This window comes from Macrobrachium rosenbergii, chromosome 47, assembly GCF_040412425.1.
Source record: "Macrobrachium rosenbergii isolate ZJJX-2024 chromosome 47, ASM4041242v1, whole genome shotgun sequence".
In the NCBI taxonomy this organism is placed as follows: domain Eukaryota; kingdom Metazoa; phylum Arthropoda; class Malacostraca; order Decapoda; family Palaemonidae; genus Macrobrachium; species Macrobrachium rosenbergii.
In genome coordinates, this window is record NC_089787.1 from 31108619 (window position 1) to 31130931 (window position 22313).

At 35.3% G+C, this 22313-nt stretch overlaps 1 protein-coding gene across 11 annotated transcripts in view; it reads right to left on the reverse strand.

The window, feature by feature from the left end:
* Nucleotides 1–22313, reverse strand: part of LOC136830731 (otoferlin-like) — a 722463-nt gene that overhangs the window by 11408 nt on the left and 688742 nt on the right. For 3 of the 11 annotated variants that reach the window (XM_067090537.1, XM_067090533.1, XM_067090540.1), the window contains 17 exons: nt 22037–22237; nt 21325–21441; nt 20877–21011; nt 20402–20551; nt 20074–20205; nt 19369–19530; nt 17647–17833; nt 16575–16765; nt 13257–13412; nt 11828–12013; nt 11305–11433; nt 10722–10811; nt 4011–4192; nt 3439–3609; nt 3039–3214; nt 2777–2907; nt 2250–2437 (listed from right to left, as the gene is read on the reverse strand). In XM_067090537.1, the coding sequence (XP_066946638.1) occupies nt 2250–2437; nt 2777–2907; nt 3039–3214; nt 3439–3609; nt 4011–4192; nt 10722–10811; nt 11305–11433; nt 11828–12013; nt 13257–13412; nt 16575–16765; nt 17647–17833; nt 19369–19530; nt 20074–20205; nt 20402–20551; nt 20877–21011; nt 21325–21441; nt 22037–22237 (2684 nt within the window). Of the gene's footprint in view, nt 1–2249; nt 2438–2776; nt 2908–3038; nt 3215–3438; nt 3610–4010; nt 4193–10721; nt 10812–11304; nt 11434–11827; nt 12014–13256; nt 13413–16547; nt 16766–17646; nt 17834–19368; nt 19531–20073; nt 20206–20401; nt 20552–20876; nt 21012–21324; nt 21442–22036; nt 22238–22313 lie in introns of all 11 variants that reach the window. The other 8 variants (XM_067090535.1, XM_067090532.1, XM_067090539.1 and 5 more) reach the window with 4 other exon arrangements.

Below are 22313 nucleotides of genomic sequence, written 5' to 3' on the forward strand. Positions count from 1 at the left end.
TCTGTACATGACTAATATAAAGGGTAACAGAACACCGTGCTGGTGTAATAATATACAGGTCTTAACAGGTGAGTTGCTGCATAATTCAAAACACACTAGAGAACCAACCTCCAGAAACCCTTTTCATTTCTTATACTTCCACTGATTGACCTGGATGAGAGAAACTTTTAGTTAGGGTGAAGTGAAGAGTGTTTGTTGAGTTTTGTGAATGTGAAAATAAGAAGAACGGAAGCTGGGTATATTCAAGATTTACAAACTTACAGTAACAAGAGCTACTAGTATGAAATAACTTGAATGCAGAACAATCGAGACCACACGGTAAAGTATGCAGCATTAGCAAAAAGTATTAAGATGAAAAAATAAATAATAGCAGAAGCCTTAGTTCTCATAGTCTATGTTGTTAACTGAGAAGTATTAAACAGCACATGCCACTCCTTAAAGAAATAAATGAAAGTATATATTTTTTTCAATATACAGTACTGCTTTAAGAAATGCAATAATTTTACAATTAGCCTATATGAAAGTGAAGACTGCCTCGTAGCTTGTGGTAAACCGCAAAGTAAATGTACTACTATAGTATTTACTGAAAACTTTTGTACTGCATTGGACTCTGTTGATAAAACCTCACAAACTATAATACTCTGCTTTCTTTCAAATTGCCAACAATTGTTGTGAGAAGCTTTGTTAAAAAATTCCCCTTACACTTCAACATATTATGTAGTGTCCAACTACTGTAGTGTATCGTTTGTTGTAGGTTATGAAATAATGGAAAATAATGTTGTTAAAATAAATGCAACAAAGTAACTGACATAAATGCAAATTAATCTTCAAAGTAGAATTCGGCGAAACCTTATGTTTGATTCATTGGACTGTATTTGCAGCCTTCATGAATTTTAATCAAATACAATATTTATTATCTATCCATTCCTTTGGAAGTAGGTAGTATTTATGAATTCTAAAGAAATCTTACGGGTTGGTGTTGATAAACACTGACTATGCCTTATCTTGTGCAATTTCACATAATATTTCTTATAATCACGCATTTCAAAATCTATTAAAATCTTCATGCTTACTTATATTCCAGTAATTTAACTGAAAGAAGAAGGGTTTTCAAACCTAAACAGGAATTGGGATGATACAGAAATGTAGGACTATGAATATATTCGAAACAGTTTGGCCAATGTATTTGTAGGCCAAATGTAGGACAGAAGTCCACTGTACTTTTTATCATGGAATAACTAGTATGTTATGAAAATTCTAAACAGACATATTTATCTACTATAAAAGCATCTGGTGTAGGTACTACTAAGAATATATGATTAAAAATACAAGTGTTCGTTGTAAATAAAAGCCAGTTACGTGAAACCTACACCACAACATAACCATAATAAGATAATTTAGCACTACAACAAATACAGATATCAAACAATACCTTTTCTATATTTTAATCTCAACTTTTATATGGTACCATAACAAGTTCCCAATTTTTAATACTATTTCCTTGCTTGTGAAATACAATATTAAAGTTGACAATGACATACAAAGAAAAATTTTTCAAGGACAGATTCCAAGCAACAAGTCACTTTTAATTTTTAAAGGTAACTTAATTTACCCGAGTGAAAGTAGCTGCCAATTTAGCCTACTTGTTACAAGGAATATGTAAACATTCTTTTAATATAAGTTCGACTCGACAAGCTACTGTTGTTTAAAGGCATCAGTCTTCAAAATGTGGTGTGACATTTCATATTATCCTAGAGTTTGACAGCAATACTAGCCTTACAGTGTAGGTTAGTTCCAAGTCAAAGCAGATAACATGCACACTAACTGGAATGTATGTATACCCTTACTTACTTTTGAGATATGTAATATTCTTGTGTAAGAATACTTACGCTAAGTAATTTTAAATGCAAGTGTTAGTTTTTAATATGCACTAGTAAGTACCTTGTAGCAGGGAGTTTATGTACTGGATAAACTTAATAAATGGAAGATTTGCTTTGGTTTCTTGGAGAAGGTCAACTTGTGATCCCTTTTGACAGTTTCTAATGTAATTTAAAAGGAGAAATTTAAAGCTTCCAAAAGCATTGCTGGCAGGTGAATAAATTTTAAAACCAGCTATTGATAATGAATTTTAAAATTATTATGAAAATATGTCAGTTAAATTATAATCACTTGATAACTTAATGCAGGCTTTGAAACTGTACCTAATAATAAAACTGAAAATATTAGCAACGAATTTGCCTCCAACTTACCCCTTCACATAAATGTCGGACATTTTCTCGCCCGTGAAGAAAGCATCGTCTTCCAAAACTACATCATCAGTATTCCATATGATGACGCGAAGTTCGTAACTCTTCGGTTTCCTCGGTGTTACATCGAGGGGCGGTCCTGGCAGTGGCATGTCCATTGGGAACATGTCCACCCACATTTCAATTTTACCCTGTGGAAGTTATTCAGTGAACAATAATAAAAAAAACAGGTAATTTTACCAGTTTAGGTCACATTTCTAGATAATTATTTTTTTTTAAATGAGAGGAGAAAATTGAAGGAAGTTGTACAGGTGTGAAGGGGGCAAGAGATAAGTGAAAGGCAAAGAGGAATACTGCCAAAGCTAAACGGACATTAAAATACATTCAGTACAGGCTATTGCGTTCTTGCAAGGCACATTATAACAAGATCCCCCTTATGGAATTAATAAACAAGTATTTTACAGCTATTCATTATGATGAGCAAATGAACACTGCAACATTATTGATTAGAGTGACAGGCACATCCTCACCTGCTCTATGCCTGGTTTATCTGCATTAAACAGAGGCCTTGTCTCTATGTGTTCTGGGACTAGACTGCAACCAACTCTAGGGACCTCTTCCCATCTGTGTAATACTGCTAGAGCCAACTGCTCTTCACTCACTGAAAAATAAGGTTATGCTTTAAAACTGGCCTTATTTAATAAGAAATTTGCAAAGGGAATAATTTTTCCATTATGTCCATAAATCTACACTTGCAAATTGTAATTTTTATGAACAGAATGAAGTACTTACCCATCATTCTGCAACGATTTGGATCGTACTCTTCTTCGCTTTGCAAACTAAAGGTTTTAGTACCTATCCGGACCTTTCCTGGTCCATAATGGGGGCCATCTAACCGACCCTCCTTGCATAATCGAGCTAAAATTTGAGTTGGTTTCATTGGATCTCGCCATTGGTTGTAACCTCCTCTGAAAAATTGATAGCAAAACAGATAATTACATTTAACAGATGAAAATACTCACATAATGCAATACTGTGGACATTTAGTTGTGTCAGTCAAGCTGAAAAATATTTGTGGAGACTGGTTTGTAAACTTTTAAGATAAAATTGATCCACTTAGAGTTTTATTCTGATTCTATAACACTACTGAAAAACAGGCAACAATCAGAGTAATAAATTAGCATATACAAACGTTTCATATCTGGAAGCAAGACCACAAGTGGCTCTATGTCTCGAGTAAAACCTATTTTCGAGGTCGATTTTCGTCTCTCCAATCATGTCGTCAGATCCTACCAAATCCCAATCCAGGACTTGCACCGTCAACATGGAGTCTTGTGGAAAAGTTGCTTCTACTTCAAAGCACCTGTAATTAAATGAATTAATGTTGATCGTACTTATGCAATTCCTCTACGAGCTACTAAGTTGGTAGTGCATTTTCTTACGCACACTAAAGATGACCAGATTTTTTATTAAGACCAACAGGCATATTTAAATAAAAAAATACTTTATAGTGATGATCATATATGCGAACAGACATGGAGCGTTTAATAAAATTCTAGTAAACTAACTGTAATCACTTTCATACAGTATATACATCTGCATGATCTATGTATATGCCTCCATTCTCCTGGGTTCAGAATGACAATCTGTATTAGATATAACACTTTACCCAGTGGTTTTGGGATCAGATGAAGAAAGAGACTCAAATATCCAATTTCTAACATACAGTACAGGGGTGATCACCAGACTGAAACTTATACTAACTTTCCAAAAACTGGATTCAGTTGCTTGGAGATGTAGTTCTCTTTATCCGAGACCTTTTTACCTCCCAACTGCATCACAATGTAAGGATCTGCCTTGCCATTCAGGTCCATCGGATGAAGGTCGCAGGCTCTTACCACATACACTCGCACCAAAACGTGTATCGGGTCATTGGATGGAAGACCCTAAAATAAATAGAAAGGATTAAGTATTTCAGAAAGGGGTTCATGCAGCACTGTTTACTCTGAACCAGATGCACTATAAATCTAAATTATACTAGAAATTACAGGTAAGACTAAGACTACTGCAATGAATATCCGTAACATTACAGAACTATTTCCTCTGGTCCTCAAATATACTTTCCATACCTTGGGTCATGAACCAGCCGGTGCAAAATCAGAAATAGAGCCAAATCTAAAATGAAGGTCCTCCAGTTAATACCAAAATCATGAAGAGAGAGAGAGTGTGGTTATATATATGCACTTACCAACGTCTATATAAAAACTTTAATATACTTATCCTACAGAAATCAAATGGACTAGAGCCCAAATCTAACTCTGACAAAATATCATGAGTGAAAAAGAAAACCAGAATAAATTATGTTTGTTTAATACAAATATTCTTGGTAATCACCTATATGGCAAATTGGAACTCAGTTTTAGACTACCTCTTATGAACATGCATGCTTAACTTCCAATGTATCAATGAGATCATGTTCAGTCACTTTTTTCATCATCATACTGGCAAGAGCTTATATTTCAATTCTACATGACGATACAAACTTCGCTGCCAGGTGACCTACTGAAAATCATTTAGCATGTTGATGGTCTACAAATTGTTGAAAAGCTTTCTTTTGCATTCAGACATGACTCTTTTCAATGTTTTTCTGCTATGACGACTATCAGAAAATAACTATAATGCAAAATATATTTTCAAATGTAAGTCATTTATAGAATATATTTAAAAACAATGGAAATAATGTACACTGTACAATACCCCGAGAGATCTCACCAGTTTCCTGATTCCCATTACATTTAACTAAAAATTCCAAACCATGGATTGTTGCAACTTCAAACTGCAAGAATGAATGCTTCAAGTATCCAAATTGATAAGTCAAAGAGCATCACAAAAACAAAAACAAAAAAGTGGTTCTCAGCACCTGGTTCTTGCGCACATGCAGGACCTGGAGATACTTTTCTAGTCCTTCACAACTGAACCTGCCTTGAGTTGAACAGCATTCATATAGCATCATGAGGTACGGGGCCTCTTCAATTACATACAAGATTCGTAGATATTCTTATGCACATAATTCACTGTAACTGTCCCTTCTCAAGTGTTCAAACAAAAGCAAAGTTAAATACAGTAGATATGATTAAATATGCATTCTTTCGTGTCATACAATACTAGAATGAGGAGAAAAGTTTAGAAGTTAAAAAAAAGCAATAAAAGAGATATCCAAGATGACTCAGGAAATTATAGAAAAGAGTAAAGCAGCCTGAGAATAAGAGAGATTTAAAGATTAAATATTAAATGTAGGTAAATACAGAAAAATATGAGATACTGTAGATTGCATTTTTTCTACCAGTAAGCAACAGCATAAGGAGTTAGTAGTAGTAGTAGGCTCTGACAGATAAACTCTAGAAACAAGACGAAGGGTTATTTGGGACAGAGGTAAGACAGAGAAAGATTCAGAGACTGTAATAAAGAATTCTGGCATTAGTGTATTACCACAGCATGAACACGTCCTGCCAATATTCCCTACGCCCGTTGGAAATATAAGGCTTCCCGTCAAGATTTCTGTGAATCATCTGAACACACAATTATTAAATCCCAACAGCACAGTAAAATCTTATAGAACATCCAGGCAATTAAGCAACACACATCTCTGCAAGCTAGGTTGATATTTCCTGTCTACCCTCTACGAGAACATCTTCGGTTTTCCCGTTTTACTCTACTGAATGTATAAGATGCAAAGTCATTTAGGCATAAAGATCCCGAGGGCCCAATGTAGGGGATGGTTAACTCCACCTTTCAAAGTTCACAAAAGACAAATGACACTTGATACCCTGAAGATGTCATCACACGGTTGCACATATTTCCTGTATGGGAGCAAATGAAGCCGCAAATCAGCACGGGTCTCTAACATTAACATTACTCGAAATATACAGCAACCGTCCTGTCTAAACAACCATTTATTATCAAGTCAGCCTGCATGCAAAAATTTCATTGGTATCTTAAATGTTAGATGAACAAGATTCCCTGCCACAGTTATACCTGGATCCTTTTTTTTTTTATTGTGTTCATACTACCCAGTATCAAATATAATGTTTTTCAAGGAAAATTTAGTGTTTAGTTTCATGTTTTTCCAACATCTCACAGGCAATGTCGACAGAACTGAGAACTCGAAATCTCACTGCAAATACGAACATCATTTTACAAAAGACTCATAGCAGCTGAGGTCATAAATCAATAGTAATTTCACAAAAATTTACCAAAGCATTTAGGCTCATATCTATTTATTATTTTAGCAACTTTGCAAAACTAAATTTCACATGATGTAAAGCATGATAATCAGTGAGTACAATTTGTCTGTCTTGTCTGAACTCTGTCAATTAGCATTATAAGTTTCATTTCTCAAGTGTTCTTTGTATAAAGAAGATACTTATCACAGACACAATTAAAAGAAAACGAGGCATTTTGATTGACTTCCACGTCCTGTAGTAGGCTGCATGACAGCAGAGTTCAAACGCCAGAACACTGCCTCGAGACGTTGGAGAGAATAACAGATGAGACGCTAAATTTCCCCTGAAAAGCTCGACACTTCCTCCATATCGACAACAGGTAACATCTACATCTCAGTCAGCAGTTTATCATGTCAAAAATAAAATGAAATGAAACCATGCAACTATGCGAAGGGATCAAAAAAGAAATCAAAACAGTTATGAAAGGATTGATATTCCTTATCCTCCAAACTACTAGTGGTAAATTCAGAACAGATGCAAAAAATCAATAAGGCTATGCTTGCAATGTTCTCCAGCAACTATGCAATGAATTTCCCAAGTGCATTCATTAACCTGTGATTCCATGAGTAGCTTATCAGCCTTCGAATGTGCATGGAATAGATAGCAGAAAAACGGGTCATTAAACAGTTCATTGAAAATCAAGTAAAAAAAAAGTCAAAACATTAATGCATAGAAGTGTAAAAGGAAAAATATGGTACTAATGTGACACTACCTGTAATTTAAGATCTATTTCTAAATGGAAATTGAAGATTCCAAAAGCCGTACCAGAAGCAAGTAGTATTTTCAAGTCAAAACGCACAAAACGTGGGAAATACTCGAGTAATCTTTTCACCTCAAGCCTCTTGTCTGTTACAATTCCATTTCTTGTACAATGAGAAAAAGATAGATTTGATTCAAATTGACTTTAGAGCTATAAATGAAATTTCTCTCAAACTTGTCTGTTTACAAGACCTCATATGCATGTGATATATATATATATATATATATATATATATATATATATATATATATATATATATATATATATATATATATATATATATATATATATATATATATATATATATATATATAATATATAAATAGTTAATAATACTCACCTTACGTCATTAATTCGTCCAAAAATCAAGAATTAAATAAAAATCACCTAAATCAAAGAGCCTTTCAGAAGACAAACCTAGTAAAACCCTATAAGCAACTGATAACGTCACTAAAATAGTACAATGAGTTGTCAGACATTTTCAACATTTTGACTGCCTTTTTAACAGATTTATACACTGCATTTACAAAGCATCCTAAACTACTCTTAAATTCTGAGTCTCTCATCGGGACACTTTTTCTTGAGTCCTCAAACAAAGACAACGATTTCCTCTGAATCAGTAGCTAACTTATGGGGATACACTGATAAGTCTGCCATTCAATCCCAAGAGACAGAAGATCTATTTCTTTGCAGGTCTAACATCTTTTGTTAATGATGAAAGTATTCCTCATACACTGGAGCACCTCCTTTGACGTGGGTTTAAATCTGTGCCTTACAATGAATTACTGTCAATGCCACTGTGGGACTCAAGCTAAGAGAACAAGCTAAGGCAGCAACCTGATCAACCTTTTCAATGCGTTCTTATCATAGCCACTTTGTTTCCCAATGGCATAGCACGATGCTTCGTAGCTCCAGCACTGAGAGCTTTCTTTGAAGCCGTGGGACAAACATTAAAAGCACAAATTCACCACGAAAAAGATACTACCAATAACATGTACGCAAGCACGCTTGAATACACTGCAAAGAAAAGTGTCGCCATGCATCCAAAGGCTGGAACTATTACAGACGGATGTCATGTATAAGACAATATTTTAAAATTTGAAGCCTTTACTGTACCTTACATTACTGTATGTTATGCTACTGTATGTTATGTTTAAAGTGATTTTGCAATTTTTGATTAATTTTGTATTTTTATGGCTTTTTAAGATTAATTGCTGACCACCAAAAAGATGCACAAATCGATAGTCAGTTTTCATTTTTTCCATTATTAAAAAAACACAATATAAGTAACTGAAGATATTACTATGAATATGCCGCATATATAAACAAAGATAGAATGGAGATTAGTGATATTAGCAGTACGCCAAAAATTTTTCAGTGCATCCAGTTTTACACCGGTATGTTTGGAAGCGCATGTTCAGACACCTTGTAATATTCAGCTGCTGGTAAAGGTATTCCTGTGGTTTGCAAGGATTCCTTCAGTTGCTGGAAAGAGGAAGAGGCGTCTGAAGTGGCAAAGTCCCTGAAGTTTGGAAAGAAGTTCAGAGTTTTTGGACTTGAAGCTGAGCCCCCTTCAGCGTGTGATCACACATACTGGAGTGGTGCACATTTTAAGATCAGCCAGGCTGCTAGCGAGTCAAGACCAGATTCATGCATTATTCTTTGAGGACCTTTTGAGTGAAGTTGTTGCTTCGCTTTCCCATCTCTTACCCCTAATTTTAATTCCTACACTTAACCTCACTCACTCTATCACTGCTGACAGTGTAACATCTGTTTCCTTCCCCATTCCTAGTGGTGCTTTCAGTGGGCTGTTCTTTCGCCTACTCTTATACTCTTCTTAACTGAAAATTTACCTCCAGTCTCCCACTTCTCTTATTCGCGGTTTAACTAATGAACAAATAATTAGCAAGTGAAAAAAATTAGAATTAAATACATATATTAAGGCACTGAAGTGAGGCGGTGTATTACACAGCTTAAGCGAACATAGAATCTTGATACTGCAACTGCTAAATGGGTAGTATCGGATAACAAGGCCCCAGAATGAAACAAGAGTGCATAAACTGGCCAAATTAGAAATCACTCAAGACTACTTCAAATTATAACCAACACTCTTAGTTGAAAGATTAATTATCACTTCGGAACATTGCCTCTTGAAAAGAGAGACTCAGAAATGCTGCTCACAATTCTGTGCAGTGAATCAGCAAGTTGTTCAACAAAATACTGTATTATCAGTAGTACTGTAGAGGTAACTTGGAAATAAGAGCACAGTTTCTAAGGTCGGCCGAGGAAAAGAGAGATCAACCATAAAATGTACGCCTAAAATGAAAAAAAATCACGTTTACTTCCGATACCTAAATGTGTGGGAGGGAAGCATGTCAAGAAAAAGAATGGATGAACAATAACTGAAACTAATCCCACGGGTCATAAAGGAAACTGAAGAATACATTAACATATAAGGATGGACAAACAACTACCGGTAATTTAAAACTTTCACACTCGGTAACCAATTTACACAAAAACAAATTAAGGAGAACTTTTAAGAGACAACTACCTCGACACGACATCACAGGCTTGGAATACAGTAACACAAAACATTACACCCGAACCGAGTATTGGGTCATTATTTTAAAAGTACCTAATAAGTGTTTTTAGATGCACACAAAATGTATTGGACTAATTTATCAAAAATCACCAAAGCTCTCTATATATCTCTTGGAGAGTAGTAACTGTAATGACTCACCTACTATGAATTCAATGTAAATTACGGTCATTACAGTATAACATGCCTATGGGCTGTTACGTCTGTTTACTGCGAGCAATACTTTTAGCCACTTACATTAACATGCATTCAAATTTCCTCCCACTTTGTGAAACCTATCCATGACTTGTATTTTGAGGGTGAGGCGAATATTCATTTACTTTTTTTCCCCAATAAAAATGGGTAGGCCATAAAACATACACTACCATTAAAAATAAGTCGCTTTTTCTGTGTAATTAATCTTCTTTTAGTGGACTACAATCTAAGATAGCTAAAGATTACTCTCTTCTTCTTAAGAACAAGGATACAGCTAAGAATAATGATTTACAAAACTTGAAAAAAATGATAAAATGTAGCTTGAACGATTATATTACCATCAGTCAGTCTGTATAATTTATAAACGAGACACCAACCGCATAGTGAAGAACGCAATGAACTGACACGCCGATATTAACATCATGATCATGTAGGAGACAACGAAACAACCATGCATATATATTATCGCTTGGAGCTCTACCAAGGTGAACTGTCTGTGCGTTTTAACTGAAATAAGACACAAGTTGTACAGGACAAAAAGTGAAGCATTATTTACAATGTCTAATCTACAGCTTCATCTCCATATTTAAAAATCAACAATTCCTTTCAATACTCCAATTTCGAAGCAGTTGTCTTACCTGGAAAAATCCGTACTGAGGATCACCTCCTGTGATGGTGGTGTCGTCAATGTCCTTTGGCAGGGGCCATCGGTAAAGTTTAAGAGATCCCTGAAAAATAACTATACATATCAGGTTTTGATTATCATGAGAGTATTAAAGAATAATAACACTCATAATGAACTCAACTAGAACAATGAGTCACATGTGTAAGACCCTCAGAGAGATGATCATGTAGCTTTATGAAAAGAATAAAATCATTATTTATTATGCATAAAAAATGGTTATATACTCGGTCATCATACAAGCACATATATACATTTTCTATATTTTCATACCATTATGCTACATCTATAGTAACACTATAAAAATGAAATGTCAACCACTTATAAAATGTGGTAAATGTCCGAAATTTTTTTGTAAAATACAATATAATTTGTCTAAATCTTTGTACAAACAACCAATAAAAATAAAAGTCGGAAAGAAATTATAAATTTTCAATTAGGATTGGAGTAAAAATAGAAAATACAGCACCGGCTGATTTTTACAGTAAGACTACTGTAACAGTATTTTTTACATTCATTATTTTTCTAGTAAAACTAACCTTGAATTTTCCAACCACACGATTTTCGTCTTCTAATTCATCCCCTGTCTTTTTGCCTCTGTACAGATCAAAGGTGTGCAACCACTCACGGAACCCGTTAAATTCAGTCTCCAGCTCACCAGGAATAACCTGAAAAATTACAAGAGGTAAAATTTTGTAAGACATAAGGAAAGAAGGCAAATTTCAAGGAGAAAATCTCAATTTGAACTTCAAAAGTTCAAGCGACGATGCAATGCATTACTACTCTAATGCTATTCTCCTTGAATTTTAATATATTTTTATCTATTTATTAATGTATTAATTTGCTGTTTCTTTTTAATGAGTGAGATCTCTTTCTCTGTATTTCCCTTTAACTTCTCTTCTTCCTAATGAACACCATATTCTCTGGAAGCTTGAATTTCAAGTCAATGGCCCCTGTGGGCTTGTTCCATATGAATAGGGTTCATCTTCTGAATAATAATAATAATAATAATAATAATAATAATAATAATAATAATAATAATAATAATAATATTAATAATACCTTCATTAAAGCAATATTCTGCTTGGGTTTTCTCCTCTGAGTCTTAGGGCTAAGCTTGGCAGCAAGCTTTGCGGCCGTCGAAGTCGCTTTGAAAGTGTGTTTCTTCTTCTCGTTGATAACCTCCCGCTGCCCGTCTTGCTGGTTTTGCTCCCCCTCTGAAAGCTCTCCTCGACCTTCCTGCTGTTGCTGTCGAAGAAAGAAATGAATCAGTTACATATATATATTTTTTTCTTGGCGTTGATGTGTTTTCTGTTTAGTGTGATATAAATAATTTGAGCGAAGCAATATTATGCTGAAAAATAATACCAGTCCATAAAGTGAATCGATGTAGTACTCTGCCCTAAAATAAACACACTGCAAACGTAAATGAAAATCACAAGAGATGTCTGTCCAAAGTTGTGATATAAGATGGGTTGTCAATGGGGTGAAAAATGACGTTTGCGTTTGCAGATATTACCTCCCTGATTGGGAATGATGAGGAGAAACCGCAGAGACTGGAGAAAAGGGTTTGAAAAATGTTTGCAATAGGAAAATGTGAATCAGAGTAAGGTTGTGATAATCAGGAAGATGGAGCAATGAAACGTCAATATAGATGGTAGAAGAATGGACACTAGATTCTTCCATGATTCTGCAGTCTCCGTATGAATGTGGCAATAATCACTGTCTTCTTTTTTTGTTCTCAGTAGCCAGGCCCTGCTCGGGGAAACGTTCCTAATGTACAATATATATATATATATATATATATATATATATATATATATATATATATATATATATATATATATATATATATATATATATATATCTTTGTCTGATTCAATATTTATAAAAAATGAAGAGCATGCCTTTTTTTTTTATCAGTGTAAATCAAAAGCAAACAGATGTGCATTACAAACAAGGACAGAAGGCATACCAAAACATTAAAACCATATTGTAACTGTTCAAGTTTTTAACTTTCGATGCCTACTTTAATCACTGTACAATGTAATGCAGTACACACAAGAATTCAGTGTAAGCATGGCATAATGATGGTTCTCCTGAAATAGGAACTAATGTATACAGTGTAGTACGATAACGACAACGGCCAAGGAATAAGGCCCTGGGCAAACTTGCTCTTTTTGGAAATTTTTTCCTCTTGGTTCAGTATCTAAAGAACACATTTGATTTGGAGGTATTTTATTCACATCGGCCTAAACCCAGATTTCGCCCCCGCCCCCAAATAACAGTTTTTCACAACGTGTAACCTAGAAACTTGAGCTGTTACAAAACCCATAAATAAAGATCATATTTAACCATTCCAGTTATATTTCACATTACTGGAATGGCAAGGAATTGTCTCCAGTTTCTTTCTCTCAAAATGGATGAAAATGGGTGAATAAATAGCAATCATCAAAATTCACAACGAGTCCTAACAAACACTTGAACTCACCGCTGCCACGGCTTCTAATGAGGCGAAGTACTTGGTCCACCAGTCCCTGTTTTCTTCGTCTTCTTCTTCCATTTCCAAACTTTGTTTTCTTCTTTTATTCGCTTCCGTCTTCTCTTTCTTCGTGGTCCCTACTAGCTTCGATACTGCGCCAGATCCCTGATCAAATTCAGAATGGTTTTAACAAGTTTTTTTGCACAAATCACAGACAGTAAACCAAAAAGGACTCTCTACAGAAAACGTTATGTATCAAGTCTTACGAAGCATGAGACAAAATATGTTCTACTACATGGATTTGTTTTTGTGTCTTCAGTTCCTTTCAGGAAATTAAACTTCTTTCAGTTAATAATTTGACTGGATTATGACAAATATTGCACGGCATATATGGGAGCCATTAAAAAGATTTAATGTTGTAGCTCTATAAAGGAGTTTCAGAGTTAACTGCTCTAGGAACAATGGTACTGATGAAAGCCTAAGCAAAAAAAAACTGTTTCTACACTCTCCAACAGGTTTTATTGCATGTAATTCCTTCATACCAAGAATTAAATATTTCAGTAAGGCTATAACTGTCAAAGTGATATGTTAATGAGTTAAATGTAAGTGAAATAACCCCTAAAGTACTGAAAATTAATTAGTATTAAAAAAATACGATAAGGTCGTATTCCAAATTAAGTCAACAATATACCTGAAAGAATACTGTCGACTGCAAATTGTTTAGTGATAAAGAAATACAATATGGTCGATTATAATAAACAGAACTAGTACAACAAATATAAAGTTTTTCATGTTTTAATCATATGTATAGTGTCGATAAGTGTCCGTCTTGTACAAAAATTCCGGCGATTTTTTATGCGAATGAATTAGGATCAAATTCAGCAACAGGCTTATTTTAGGCTTCCAGTTTGAAATCCTATCAAGTCTGAATGAATTTCCACACATTTGGAAGGCGCTCCTTGGAAAAATTGTTAAAAATCAAGAATTAATGAAGGGAAATCTTACAGCCATTAACTTCCTAATGATTTAGTAGCAAGAATGATTTGTGTATCGCATAATTAAGGGGCAAAAATTATCTCACTTTATTACGTATATGCAATTACTGTAGAATAAACTGACTTATACTTTTTCCACTGACTCTCGAGAGCACCAAAGCGTCGTCGTAAAAAGGGGGCCAATATACCAAATATTCTTGAAAGTGTTAGTACTCATGAAAGTGGATGAAAGTGCATTACGACGTCAGTAGATCCAATTGTAATTTTTTTTATGTATTTATGAACGTTCAGACCAACTGCTGGTATTCTCTGCCAATTGTTCCTTGGGGAAATCTAAATTCAGACTAAGAGAACATCTCGATAAGTAATTCTGTCAACAATGTTAAAGTATCTAAAATAAGAGAAAGAGGCTGAATTCTATAATGTACTTGAGAAAGTCAACGCATCTTCAAAAGGTGCTTCAAAAAACGCTTCTGTTAGTATGGTATAAAAGAACTATATGTAATGCAGTGGAACGAATGTAGCTTGCAGTACTCGACAGTATTTAAATAGATATAAAATTGAATTGCATACATTTAGAAATGATAAAATCCCAGAGGGGTTTAAGGCAAATTTGAGATTGGGGGAGTTTTTAATTATAAGTCAAAACTATCAATCTATAAATTTTAGAAGATGAAGAAAAACGACACATTTCCAGCCAAAGCACGAAGACAGAAAGTTTCAATGTTTTTTTTTAACTGTTTTTAGATAATTTTTACACTGAAGTTTATCAGGTTTATTTTTGGGAAAACGAGATGAATGCTTTGCAGAGTGGCGTCCAGACATGACATAGAGTTTAGTGTCAATCTGTTTATAAGAGATGTGCGAATAAAGCTGAGTGTGCATGTTTTTAAATGATCGACATGATCAGTTTAATCAGTAGAAATATGTATATAAAAAGTTCGTACAGAACACATGCGCACATTATTGGGTGATGAATGCTGCTATGGTCATAATTCATCACAATACACAGTACACCATTGTATCTGTTGTTGGAAATGTAACATAAAAATTTAGGCCGAGGGCCATACGCTGGGACCTACGAGGCCATCCAGCGCTGGAAATAATGTTGAAACAATTGTTAGGAGAGGGTGGATAGTAAGGTGGAAGACCGAAAACATGAATGGAGGTATAGTAAAAGGAATGAAAGGGGTTGCAGCTGGGGGCCGGAGGGACGCCGCAAAGAACCTTAAGTAGCTCCTACAGTACACCGCGTGAGGTACACTGACGGCATTAACCCCCTACGGGGTTTCATCTCTTATTGAAATCATAACATACAACATACACCAACAAACATACAATGACATTCAGCCAATACGTATATCCTGTACAGCTGTGTATACAATTCCTTGTACATACACATGCTCACACACATTACTTCCATGCTTATATGAAACTCTTGTTCACAGGATGGAAAATGACACTTAAAGCAGAGTTCAGATTAAAGAATAACAGCTTCTATGTTTTAATAGGCAGTAACACTGACGATATCTTTGAAAGACAAAAATGTTACCTTGATTCATTGGAATGCAGTAAGTTCATAATAATAAATTCTCTGTTATGAATAACAAGGCTTTCTGGAATCTGCTGTCAAAGTTTTTTTTTTTTAATCCACAAATAAAACAGAAGTTGAAGAAGAACCTTATAAGAACTATTCCGGTGCTAATAGCTTGACGTGTTTTAATATCTCTCTTTATTTTTAAAGAGTGATGGTTCGTCTTTGCAATAAAGGAATATAAAAATAAAAAAAACAGGTAAGTTATCAATCCTGATCAAAAAGCACAGAAAGAGAAATTTGTTTTTTGATGAATTAATATTAAAATGTCCATGAAAACTTATCAGTGGATAACGTTTTTCTATAGTGATACAATTAAAACCAATTCCAGACAGCCTTTAAAATATAAAAATTTCAAGTATTAATTGAAAACTATAAGAGAAAACTATGTACGTTCAATAAAAATCTTGCCCAAAAAAAAAAAAACACGAATATGTTTAAATATATAAACAAGTAAAAGGTTAACTCAAATAATCATTACTAAATCGACTTTTAGCCAAAATCTTAAAAAAAAAGTTCGTATGACAAGTAACGAAAACATTACGAAAAGAGAAAATACACCCCAAGAAAAATATATATAAGACGAAAATCCAGTGCAGTCTCAAGGCCAAGATAAAAATCGGATCTTCTATAATAGAAGAAACAAGCATAACAACAAATAAGGGTTAAGAAAAAGAATTAAAAAACAAAATAAGGAGAACTAAAACCAACCAAAGGAACGACCGGTCCTACACCCACATAATCGATGGTGATGATGGTGTCCTTCTGCAGGAGGGGACTTCGCTCGTCCCTCTTGTTGGAGACGCTTCCCGTGCGTCCCCCACCACCACCACCACCACCACCACCAAAGTGGCCTCCTCCACCGTAACCCGCACTGCCATGGACGTTGTTGGGGACAAGGTTGTTGTTCCCCATGGCGTTGTCTTCACCTGGGTAATTAGAAAATAAGGAGATGAAGGAAATGTTGTTATTTAAGTTTCAGAAGTTTCTCCTGACGAGGATTGGCTCTACTGGACAAATGAAGGCAGCTGTCACTATTACATTCATGCCTTTGACTATTAAATCAAAGATAAACCTCTGCAGCAGAAAACATCTTCAAAGTAAACAGCTTACCATACTTACACAGAAGGCTAATCAGCAGCACGTAAACCCCCTACCCCCCCTTATCAAATTTGTGTTATACACCTCTGTATTAAGAATGTATTCCCTAGCAAAAACAAAAAAGTTAAGTATACCTTAGTTTAACCAGACCGCTGAGCTGATTAACAGCTCTCCTAGGGCTGGCCCGAAGGATTAGACTTATTTTACGTAGCTAAGAACCAGTTGGTTACCTAGCAACGGGACCTACAGCTTATTGTGGAATCCGAACCACATTATACCGAGAAATGAATTTCTATCACCAGAAATAAATTCCTCTAATTCTTCATTGGCCGGCCGGGTATTCCCTGGCAACCTGGATATTGAAGCACTTCTACTCTTTCATTCAATTTATTTTTTAGTTTCTATGCCATGCTCTACTCATTCCTCCTGACACTGTAATAAGAGCCTCTTTTCTTTAACTTATAGTCCTCCATTCCCCCCACATGACTAAGCCATCTGAAAATGCACTGATCCAACTTTTCTGCCACTCTAACCTTGTCACCACTTCTTCTTTTCCTCTTTTAACCTTTATACACACACACACACACAAACGCACACACTAAATAGAAACCCTCATTTAATAATCTAAATATATCAATAATCAAAAGTAAAAATTATTTGCTTTTTCATTCCAAAATAATTCTTACCATGTATAACATTTTACTATTACCTTGCAGCTGGTGCAGCGAAGCATTTCTGGCAGCTGCCTCTCTGTCTCTCTTCGTGACAGGGTTCCACATGTACCGGTGGAGGTTGGAGATGATGTGGGTACCCACGAGAGTGAACCTGCCGAAACTACGGCAGTCCACCACACGTATTGTTATTGGAGGGCAGTAGAGTTCTTGTTCAGGTAGTTCCTGGGAAGGTGGAACAGAGAAAAATACTAAATATTTACTAGAAATTTATCATTTATACCTTTAAAAATAGTTTATATTCAGTACTAGAGAATACTGGCAAGTGAGACCAAACTCAAATCAACAAGAATTGAGATGATGATTTTCCTCTACTTTGAAAGAACATCTTTGCTGATTAAGATATACTCAAACAAGGGTAACCCTTCATACTAATTAAATGTTACAATTCAGAGCATAATAGTATGAAATGTTAAAATTGTTTAAAACAAAAATAACGAGGAACAGCCTAAATGAAGAGTATGAATCTTATCTGTGGTTCGAGCAAGGCAAAAAAAAAAAAACCGTATTGCATTAATAATCCAACACAAAGATCAGTATTGACGGCAAATTAATATTGGTTCTACATTAGTTTTTCAAACACACACACGCACACACACATGGCATGAAAACCTTAAAACCCAAACCCATTTCTTCCTAAGTTCAGTGCAAAAGAGAGACAAGGAAAAATAAATCATCTCAATGCATTGAGCAGCTCCATCTGTTTACACTCATTCATTCACGTCCAAAGTGAAATATGAATAGCTAAAATAAGCATCGTGCAGTTATTCATTCCCTGTATGGAACATTATTCTTATCTGGTTTAAGAATGCAGGAAACAGGAAACATAAATGGAAGGGAGAGGAGACCTAATCCAGAAAGAATAGAATACAATACGGAATTTAGGCCAAAGGTCAAGCGCTGGAAGGGAAACTGACAGTTAGAAGGTTTGAAAGGTGTAACAGGAGGAAAGCCTCGCAGCTGCACTATGAAACAATTGTTAGGAGAGGGTGGAAGGTCAGACAGAAGAAAAAGAATATGAACGGAGGTAGAGTAAAAGGAATGAAAGAGGTTAGGGGCCGAAGGGACGCTGCAGACCCTTAAGTAATGCCTACAGTGCACTATGTGAGGTGCACTGACAGCACTAGCCCCCTGCGGGGTAATCCAGAGAGAAGCCATGGACACCAGCAGTTTGAATAACGGAAGATTACATAAATCAGGGAAAACAGGGGGAGGAAGAAAATTTCAGAGTCCTTCATTGCAGAAGTGAAAAGTATTGTGGCCTCTTCACCACCACATAAAACGTTTACAGGTTTTTGATGAGTTACGTTTGAAAACCTGGGTAAATATTATTATTATTATTATTATTATTATTATTATTATTAATATTATTATTAATTATTATTATTATATTATTATTATTATTCAGAAGATGAACCCTATTCATATGAACAATCTCACAGGGGCCACTGACTTGGAATTCAAACTTCCAAAGAATAAGAGGTTTATTAGAAAGGAATATCAGAAGGTAACAGGTTATACAGAAAGAAGACACCAGTTATTAGAAAGGAAAGAATGAATAGACAAATTAATACATAAATAGATAAAAATGTTAGTAAATTACCAAAACAAATGGAAAATTTTTTAGGGTGGTAATGCACTGCATATTCGCTTGAAATCTTGAGGTTCCAATTGCACAAACATCCCCAGCGGTAACTTACCAAGTCGATATACTTGACTGGGTTGATGAAATTTGGATTTCTTCGCGCTGACGTGATTACTGCCGATTGGATGATGTGTCCAGCGACCTCAACATCAACTCTTGGCCGATCAACCGTCAGGAGGTGGATCCTTTTCAAGTCTCGGAGACCCCAGAACAATACCTGTCAACATTGGAAGTATTAATATTCTCAAAGTGTAAGCTCTGATTGACACAATGGCAAAATGCTCGAGAATTTAGGAAGAAAATGAAATTACCAAAATGTTGCTTATCAACTTTATGAAGTTGGGTGATGCGGTGCCTAGAGAGTGATTTTAATAATGGAAATAACTATAAATCATATGAATCTTTACCTTTACAAGACTGACCAAGAAGGAGAAATATTAAACTGCAAATATAAAGAATTCGTTTTTAAATGAAGCATGGTCTTCAATAACTGAGTAAGAATACAATATAAAGTGGTTATGTAATCTTTCTAATGTTATAAAGAAACTTTTGATGTACAACAATCTATATAATCATAAGAACAACTAAACACATTAAGGAAAAACTAATTTTCAACATTGCTGGCATGGATACATAATAATGTCTGGTATTTATGCCCAAAGTCCATGCACTGAGATCAAGAGAGTCAATCTAGGATATTCTACAGAATATTTAACCAACCAAATACAGCTGGACAAAAAATTATTATACAGACGTGTACCTCTAATCTATACTTGGCTAAAGTTGGTCTAATGCCCCTTGGAACAGGTATAATAGGACCAGTTTCTCCTCCATACTGTTCCTTGGCTTGTGGCATGGCTACAATGTCCCCGCCTTCCTCACCATCCTGAAACTGCAACAAACAAACAACATGAGTTATCTGCAACCTTGCGAGTTCAAAGGAAGGAAGTCCCCTTTTATAAAAATATTAATGTTATCACATTTTCGAAGAGAGGAATAAATACTGAGAATAAAACTGCACAGTATGAAATGGCTACGAAAACGCTGAGACAAAATGTCTGTTTGAACAACTCTGAAGAGCCAGTAACCTGAAGGAGCTCAAAGGTAGCGAGCAGTTCTCCAGCATGGTCAGTTCCTCTGTAGAGATCGTGCCACTCCAAGTGGGGTCGTTCGTAGGGCTTCTCCCTTAGCTTGATGTGCGGGCGCGCGAGAGCTCGTCCAATGAATTCGGACTTTCCCTGAGAAGAGAATAATCTTAGTTACTGCTGTACATGGGGTCACAAACATAATATGGGTTACAAAGTGAACTGTAAATATCGTTAACCAAATATAAATCAGTCATGATAGAAAAGGAACATGAATATTTAACACAGTACCAGAAGATGGCTTATACTAAATGCACAATACCATCAATAAATTCAGTATGAAAAAGCAATAAAAGTAGTGAAATTAAGTATGAAAATGCAATAAAACCAACCTATTATAAAAATGCAATAAAAGCGGTCAAATTAGGTATGAAAACTAATAAAAGCAATAAAAGCAGTGAAATCAACCCATACTAACCACACTGTCTTGGTCGAAGATTTCTATGACAACCATCGGAGGCTCCTCTTCTATTTCTTCCTTTGTACCGTACACTACGATGTCATCTAACACCAACATTTCATCCCAAGTTGGACTCAATGTTTCGTCGATTACCTGTAAAAAAAATATCAAAACAGTCATTCAAGCAACATACTCTTTTAATCTGTGAACATTATAGCAAGTATTTTAATACATGAACCCTTATACAATAGATTCAAAACTAGATATATATGTAGTGAAATTTCATATTCATATTCTTTGGAAGCGTGAATTTCAATTCAATGGCCCCTATGGGCTTGTTCCATATGAATAGGGTTCATCTTCTGAATAATATTAATAACAAAATAATAACTAAAACGCGGTGCAGGACTAAGAACAAACTGAAACCACCAGGACACAAACGAAAAAAGGTAAATTGTTTTCTCACCTGCGTGGTTCTACAATGTTCTCCTAAAATCACTCTGGCAAACGGATCTGACAGTCCAGACGAATCGGAGGCAATGAGAGAACGCGCTTGATACATATGCGCTCTCAACTGGAACGTCTGTTTGGGAGCAAAGGTTTAAAAATTACTCAAAATATAAAGTTTGTTACTGAAGGTAACTTACCCATGGAATAAGATGAATTTCAGTCTTTACTAAACATTGTTGTCTCAATGTTGTTGGAAAACGTCATCAACAAACACCAGCGTAAATGTATATTTTCCTGATACAAAAAATGGGTCAAGTTGGGACGACCGAGAGAGAGAGAGAGAGAGAGAGAGAGAGAGAGAGAGAGAGAGAGAGAGAGAGAGAGAGAGAGAGAGAGAGTGGAGGAGTTTTCTATGATTTAACTCACTATCAACATACGATAAACTTATCAAAAGAAAATAAGAACTTAAACTACGTGATCTCTTAATCAATCAGAATGATATAGTATCTCTCATTCGCCAAAATAAATTGCTGCAGAATCACTTCAACGAATCTACATGATCTCTTAATCAACCAGAATGATATATTAATTCAATATCTCTCATCCGCCAAAATACATTGCTGCAGAATCGCTTCAACGAAACTACATGATCTCTTAATCAACCAGAATGATATATTATCTCTCATCCGCCAAAATAAATTGCTGCAGAATCGCTTCACCGAACTCACCTGTTTCTGAGTATAATGCAAGGTGATTGGTGGAAGCGTGAGACTTCTCTCTATATTTCGGAGTTCGTAAGTGAGTTCGTAACCCTTCGGTATACCAGGCAGCAGATTCTTCTTCTGCTTCATCAAACCTAACCACAGGTATATGTGCAGCTTGCCCTGGATCGCCCAACCACCTGGACCACTTGACTTGCGTCCTGGAAGCTACAGAAAGAATTATTTGTATTACAATAAATGGAAGAACACTCAGTTATCAATAACAATGAAATATTACAAAAAT